The 8,142-nt window shown below is 35.6% G+C and overlaps 1 protein-coding gene across 1 annotated transcript in view; it reads left to right on the forward strand.

The window, feature by feature from the left end:
• ITGB8 (integrin subunit beta 8) overlaps window positions 1–5,406 on the forward strand; it is a gene marked incomplete at both ends in the record, with an annotated part of 90,319 nt that extends 84,913 nt beyond the window's left edge. Inside the window, 4 exons of the mRNA XM_082661875.1 lie at window positions 432–657; window positions 1,916–2,022; window positions 5,024–5,187; window positions 5,284–5,406. Of these exons, the coding sequence (XP_082518001.1) occupies window positions 432–657; window positions 1,916–2,022; window positions 5,024–5,187; window positions 5,284–5,406 (620 nt within the window). The remainder of the gene's footprint in view (window positions 1–431; window positions 658–1,915; window positions 2,023–5,023; window positions 5,188–5,283) is intronic.
• Window positions 5,407–8,142: the final 2,736 nt, after the last annotated feature.

An 8,142-nucleotide genomic window follows, 5' to 3' on the forward strand; every position in this document is an offset into this window, starting at 1 on the left:
TCCCAGGCCCTGAGCAATAATGAGTGACTAAGAGAAAAATTATGGAAGCTATTCATAAAATACCCATTTTTCAAATTTCAAATCAGACAACATTACATCAGCCTCTGTAGCTTCTTTATATTTGTCTTTTTAATTTAAAACTGAATGTACAGCGACCTTCAAGTAGTTGGGCAGCCACTGCAGCAGGGCAGAATTCACAATTGTCAGCACAATAGATTACCATGGGGAGATTATCTACAACAGAACAGCTTTGAAAATAGACACTCCTAAGTCCTGGTATTGTTTATGTCAGACAAATAGAAAGTGATGCTGTTTCTATTCACTTGACTGTCAGTGTATTTCCATGGAAATGGAAGGGGAATTCATGTTTGGAAATGCTTCACAAAGTCAGTGACCTCAATAACTTAGGTCTTGGAGTGTCTTTGTTGCAGGGCATGGAGAGTGTGAGGCAGGCAAATGCCAGTGCTTCAGGGGCTGGGAAGGGGATCGGTGCCAGTGCCCAACAGCATCTGTCCAGCACTGTGTCAGTCCAAAAGGCCAAGTGTGTAGTGGAAGAGGCACATGTGTATGTGGCAGGTGTGAGTGCACCGATCCCAGGAGCATCGGCCGCTTCTGTGAACATTGTCCCACATGTCACACAGCCTGCAATGAAAACTGGTATGTGTTTCCTGATTCCAAATATACATAAAGCAGTCCTTCATTATAGTCATGTTCGACCTTTTCTATTTTGCCTACCTTAACCTAAAAGCAGGATCTTCTCCAGATAAATTGTTATCATCACGCTAAAAAAGAACTGAATGAGGAATTTAGGAATTAGAAGACTTAGATTCCAATCTTTGGCCATGCATGAAAATTTATCTAGGTATTCACTGCCTTTTTTGAAATAGGTTTTTTTTTTAAAGAATAATATTCAGTGTTCATAAAGGTTCATTTTTTTTCCCCAGCTTTTTTGAGATATAATTGACATATAACCTCGTGTAAGTTTAAGATGTACGATGTGATGATTTAGGGGCTGCCTGCTTCCCAATTTACTATTAATTAGCTGTTTAATCTAGGGCAAGATTTTTTAAATTCTTTGTGCCTCAGTTTTGTGATATTAAAAGTGAGGATAATAATAATACTGTGGTATAATTCTGTGAGATAATTAAATTAGATGTTCATGCAAAATATACCTAAACCTTTGTACTTGGTGCATAGTAATCATAGAATAAATGTTAGCTGTTATTATTGTTTTATTTTTATTCTTTTAAAGATAAAAAGTGGTGGCTACGAAGCACTCTAGAAAGAAGTGATGGATAAGGGAAAGGTGATGTTAAATAATGGTGGCATTGTTGTTTTGTGCCAATAATTAATTTTCCAATAACAATTTGAGTCCTGCTCAAAGACCACTACTCAGAATATCACTGTGCCTTACAATTTGTTTTATTCAATTTTTAAAAAGACATTCTCAAGTAAAATTTTTTAAATTATACACTGTAGGTTATGTAACACACTAGGAAGATAACGATGGAGTGATGGAGGTATTTCTAATGAACCCAACCAAAATTTGAACTGTATGTTCATTGCTAAATTTTTCTAGTAGTATCATAATATTCATCTTCTAAAACATCTGTGCTAGCTGGTTTTGTTTTTGATTTTGCAGTGAGAGTATCTTATTCATTTCCTAGAGATTTTCTTCTCAGTACAGAAAAATCATTATGTTAATTTTATACATTAAAATATTTTAAGTGGTTAGAATGTAACTTTGCCATGATATTAAATTCAGCCAAGATTACAAATAAATGTCATAGTCTTCTTTCCCAGTTTTACAATTCTGCTGTCCTAAAGCAGTACCCTATTTTATTTTTTACAGAAAATACTATAGGCTACAACCTTTTAAAAAATTAAATGTTTTCACTTCTGTTTCCCCTTACAGGAATTGTATGCAATGCCTTCACCCTCACAATCTGTCTCAAGCTATACTTGATCGGTGTAAAACCTCATGTACTCTCAAGGAACAGCATTATGTGGACCAAACATCAGGTAAACAAAAGGTTAATAATCAAAGTACTGAAGAGTATCTGTAGAGAATCATATTCCCCAAAAAGGCTCATAATCAACCATCCTAAAGAAAGAACTAACTGCTTCAATGTTTTCAACCTCCAAGAAATAGTGCTCTATAAAACCAGCTGAGGATATTTGCCATGGTATGGCTGAATTGCTAGATCTCCCACCTAACAATTAAACTACCATCTAAACTACCCAGCTAAATTCGCATGCTGTGCACCTCCATGGAAGTATACCAAACAGATTTTCTAGAGAGACCTCAGTGAGCCAAGAATAGGAGTTTCCTAGGTAGAGTCCATTTCACCCTTAGAGACAAGGTCTATGGAGCCATCATTACCCTTCACAATCCAAACTTGTTTCCAGTTATAACCTTCCTCATGTCAAACGAACATTTATTTTCATGTTTCAGGTGATGCCAAAAAATTCTAAGTAGCAATGATTTAATTTTGCAAAGTACATAATTTCAAAAGGGCCATTCCTCCCTGATAATTTTCATTCTGATATAAATATAATTTAGGGGTGAATGAATATAAAGGTGACACAATGGAAAGGGTATGGAAATTTTAGTCTGAAGACCTTAGCTTAAGGCATGTCTCCTGACACTAGTAGCTAAGAAATATCAGCCCTCTTACAAAATTTCACTGAGCCTCAGTTTCCTCATCTGTAAAATGGAGATAATAATACTAACCTCAAAGAGTTGTGTGGATTAAATGAGCCAGTGAACATGAAAAAACTTTTTCAGTTAAAAGATGATATATGAATGGAAGAAACATGTGAAAGCTGAGTTCAAAGATCATTTTGGACAAAAGTTCATTAGAACTCAAAAGCCAGCACCCCCATTTTGTTCAGGTTTAAGGTGTTAAACTATATAAGAATTAGAAATGAAGCTTGAAATTATGTATTCATTAAAATGTTCCTACTGCTACTACTATTTCTAGTCTTTCCTCTAACCTGTAAGAATAATTCCAGGTCTTAAAGAGATTGCACAGGAGAATAAACTTTCTCCAGAGTTTTGTTTCGCTCTCCCCTCACATCCACACTAATCTTAGCCCATAATAAATTTGGCTTTGAAAAGAGCCCATGTGCTGCCAGCTGGGGCTGCAGCAATCACACCCCAAAGCCAAGTGCCTTTTCTAATAAATAAAGCTCTTATTGTCAACATGTAATTTATTATGTTAAGGAAACAAACCTATTCTGACCTAAGTGTGGTTACAAAAACTATTCCCTTAAAGCTCCTTAGGAAAAGCCCTTGCTTGACCTAAACTAAGAAAAGAGGCATGGCCAGGGCTAAATTTTTGGCTCCCCAAATTTTGAAATTTAAAAATGCATGCAGATTTGAGTCCCAAAAATGTCCATTAGAAATATTTGTAAAATGTATTAGTAGCTAGGGGGCTACCCTCCCCTTCACAACTATTGTGCAAGGAGAGGGAAAGGGCATTTGTTAGCCACCTCTATTATCTATCCACTTGATCACACTTAAAGGGTGTTCTTTTGGTCTTTCTGGCTAAGCTCCTACTAGGCAAGAAGCCATTAAGTGAGATCAAGCCACGTGCCACCTTAGCTGATTAAGTATTCTAAGTCAGCCAAGGGAAATGAAAGGCATGCATGTCACAAACTTGGGCACCACCAAGGGTACCACTTTTGAACAGAGCATCTTGGATTCTCTCTGCATGTGAGACTATAACAAAGGGAGACTTGCACTTGCATCTGGTGCTTCTATTCCAGTTAGTAGTCCTCCAGCCTCCTTTTAGCATTTCTTTCAAGGAACCTTATCACTATGACCAAGAGAAAACTGGGCTCTAAGTCTTCCCACTTAGAGAAGAGCCCCTGCCCTTGTTACTGAATTCTTGGCGTATTCAAGAGCAATGCTTGGTCATCCCTGGGATTTCAGACACAAATCACTCATGACTGACTGTTCTTCTAAGCCTTGGCAGGTCCCCTCCCAAAAGGCATTCTCAAGGAGACCTTCAGACAGTTAGGTGAAGTCCCCAAAGTCTGGAGGATGCACGGAAAACACATGCTTCTTTAGGCCAGGAGGTAATTTTGTGAGTGTGGGGCAGCTGGTGAGTTCTGTGGAGTACTTGTGTATTATGCAACCATGTTCCTCTTAGATTAGGGTAATACCTCTGGCAGCCACAGAGCCTGCAGATTTTCCAACTAGAGTTTGCCAAAGGTCTAGGGCTAAAACAGAGACCTAGAATGCCCCTCCTCTTAATGTAGCATTTCCTTTTCCAGCTAGTAATTATCTGTTCTTGAAAAAACAAAAAGCAGAATTTTTAGAAGCAAAATAGGATAGATGTGGTTAACAGACAAGTAAAAAATAAACTAATAACAATTGAGGAAAGAGATTTGGGTATTGTCCCAAATTATACACTCCCATTTCCTGGAGAAGCTATGTGTAATAATAATGAAAACTTACACTGCAGTTTCAAAGGAAATATTTATTCATCTATTAAAGTAGTACTGATTTTAGCTTCTGCAGATGTTTACTTTATTTTCCATTACTGATGTGTAACAAATGAGGGGTAAGCATAACAAGAAAAACATACGTTAATGCACGGAGCTGTTAAATAATTTTTTAAATCCTATTTTCCACTTAGTGATCCACACCACACCAAAATACTGTCCCTCTCTCTGTCATGGATAAAATTATATTTGGTTAAGGGATTTGGACATATTCCAGTTAGTTCAAATAAAGAATCAAGCTGCAAAGAAATAATCTTATTGAATACCTTAATTGTGGCTACTCTCCAAAAGAGAGTTTTCTGTTGAAAAGATTTGAATAATAAATGTGTAATAATAATTAGTTTACTTCTTGAATCAACAATGGCAGTCCTCTATTTTGAAAATGTAGATTTGCAAATATCTCTGATCCTACTGAGATGATGAACACTATTTACTTCTAACATTATTGTTAGAACCCTTTGATTTACTCATTCCAGTTTTTTAAACCATTTATTCGTTTGCTTCTTTACAGAATGTTTCTCTAGCCCAAGCTACTTGAGGATATTTTTCATCATCTTCATAGTTACATTCTTGATTGGGTTGCTTAAAGTCCTTATTATTAGACAGGTGATACTACAATGGAATAGTAATAAAGTTAAGTCCTCGGCAGATTACAGGGTGTCAGCCTCAAAAAAGGTCAGTGAATTCTAAAACAGAAATACTTTCAGTATGTTTTTGTCTACTTTCAATATTTAGGCACTTAATTAATGATAATATTTCTTCTCCATCAAGGACAAGTTGATTCTGCAAGGTGTTTGCACAAGAGCAGTAACCTACCGACGTGAGAAACCTGAAGAAATAAAAATGGACATTAGCAAATTAAACACTCATGAAACTTTCAGGTGCAACTTCTAAAAAGATAAAAAAGTACTTTATGGGAAACTGGATTTTTAATGATCGCTCCTAAAAATTATTATTATAAAATAATAATTTTATAAGTCACAGGAGGAGATAAATTTTCTAGATCATGCCAGTTGCTGGTTGTCCACTCGAATGAAGACTGACAAGCATCCTCATCATCATGTGACTCACACTGCTGCTGAATTCTTCAGAGAAAAATGTGTCTTACTACTGTTTGATACTAGTATCATTGTAGCACTTTACTGTAATATATAACTTATTTAGATCAGCATAGAATGTAGATCATCTGAAGAGCACTGATTACACTTTACAGATACCCGCCATTTCTACACTTCCCAGAGAGACAATGCTGTGAGATAGTTTTGGCATTGTGTCACTACAAGGGTACAGTAATCCCTGCACCAAACATGCAGATGAAAAAATAATACGGCAGTTATACTAATGTTGCCAAACACTTTAACAATTGGCAGTGAATAGACAAGAACAGATAGATAAGTAAATGATTAGTGTTTCACTCATTCAAGAGATGAACAGATAAAACCTTAATCTTGAGGGATATTGCTTTTGAAACTAGTTTCATGCATGTGTGTTTGTTTTCTTCTTTTACAAGATGGATATTAATTCTAACATTCTTTCCTCTTCGCCTTTATATTTTGGTTTTCTTTCTTACAGAATAAGTTTATATAATGTCACAGATGACTGGATTAAATAAGTGCTAAGTTACTACTGCCATAAAACCTAATAATAATACAATGTCACTTTATTAGAATACTTTTAAAAGCCGAACATTTAATAAGGGACACTTCAAGTAACATCAAAATTTGAACAGCTTCGTTGTGTGCAGATGTGGAGTTTTATATCTTCTTACCTGGTAAACTGGATGGATTATTTCACCATTTCATTTGTCTAATCATCAGGTTGAAATTCACGAGATATTTAGAAACTCTGTGGAGTTTCTAAGCAAAGTGCCACACTTTTGAGTCTTCTCCAATATTTATTCCAAGTAGATAGTAGCATTTTTCAAATTAAAAGCTAAATTAAGCTATATTAGTTTTGCCCTTCAATGCAGTCTAAGGACATTCTTTCTTTGAATCACCTCAACCTTACTCACCAGAATTCTAAAAGTACACAATTGGAGGAGGATAGACAATATCTTAGAAATAAGCTAATTCACTCTTGTACTTAGTCAGAGAACTGAGGCTCAGCAAGTTTAAATGATTTCTCAAAAACCCCTAAGTGACCAAGTGGCAACATTCAAAGAGAACTATTTTCTTATTGCCAGGCCAGTGTTCACTGAACAATGTCATACTACCTCTTAAATCTTTAAAATAATCAATTGGCAAGTATTTTTAGATGTGATTTACTGAAGTCTTAAGTATAAGAAAATTTCAAAACAAAGCAGAAAAGAGTAATTCAAACAGAATTGTCCATGGTTGGCTTCCAGTCTATCTGCTAATCAGCTTCTAAGAGACTGCAAAATAGCCTAACTAGAGAGAAGTCCATTCACACCATAGCTTGTGTGAACGGCGCCCCCTGGAGTTGTGCAGTGCTCCGTGCTCAGCCAGAGAGCTTGATACAGACAGAGGCCATGAACTTTTATCCTCCCCAACAGGAACTTCCTCACAATTACCATATCCTTACAGACTTATTCAGTCTGATTTTATTGGCTAGAAGTCCAACAGTCCTGTATGCAGTACAGAGCTTTGCCTATGACAACTAAGGAATTTATTTTAAATTCCTTTAAAATGTCTTCTTATAATCAGCTTCCCAGACTTTCTGTCTTCCAGCACTTGAGTTAAAGTGCCAGATATTTGCATTTCGATGAAGACTAAATCCCACTCCATATTCTACCCTAAAGAGGATTTAAAAACATATAATAAGTTGTTCTGCAGCCAACAAACACAATAACTCCATCAGCTGTCCCCTGCAGCCAAGCAATTATGATGCTAGCTTGAACTGTATGTCTTTCCCCAAATGAGAAATCAGCAGCATTGACATAATTCAGTACTGTGACTCACTTATGTAAAATACCTTTGATCACCAAGGATAATGCAAAACTTTTTGAAGCATGCCTGTCACAGCATCCTTTTTAAAAAAGAAAATAAATGGATATTTGACAGCCCCCAAAAAGGAAAAAGTGGAAAATATCCATTCACTGAAATGCTGAAAATTTTAAAACATTTAAAAATTTTAAAACATTATGATGTTCATAAGCTAATTTCTATGTGGGCTGAGTTATCCAAAATAGCATAATAAAATGAAATTCTTAAAATAAAGGGATATATATTCTGACACTCTCACTAGTTTGCACTAATTTATAGTGGAACAAGGCTCTTCTCATAGGAAGGGACAAACTTTCTGATAGGCAGTTCAATGATAGATGATGACTGCAGTTACGCTTGTGATGTCTTGTGTTTTCCTTTTTTACTTAAAGGTCTAATTCTTAAAAGATTTTAGAGCTTACATTTACTTGAATAATTGACATTTTCCTTGTGAGAAAAGAATTAATATTTGACTAGCTAGAATTAATTAAAAGTTAAGGGAAACAGGGTATTCTTAGATTAAATAATTTATGTAAATAAAGCCTATTTTCAACTAATATGAACACAGGAGCCTTTTGAGATTCACTGATATTAAACACGAGTTATGAAACTTTAAATGATTAACAAAGTTAAGAACTTCAACAACACTTCTGGTACGACAGCATTTCTGTGCCCTAAAGTATTTCAT

This window comes from Grampus griseus (assembly GCF_964374135.1).
Source record: "Grampus griseus genome assembly, chromosome: 9".
Lineage (NCBI taxonomy): Eukaryota > Metazoa > Chordata > Mammalia > Artiodactyla > Delphinidae > Grampus > Grampus griseus.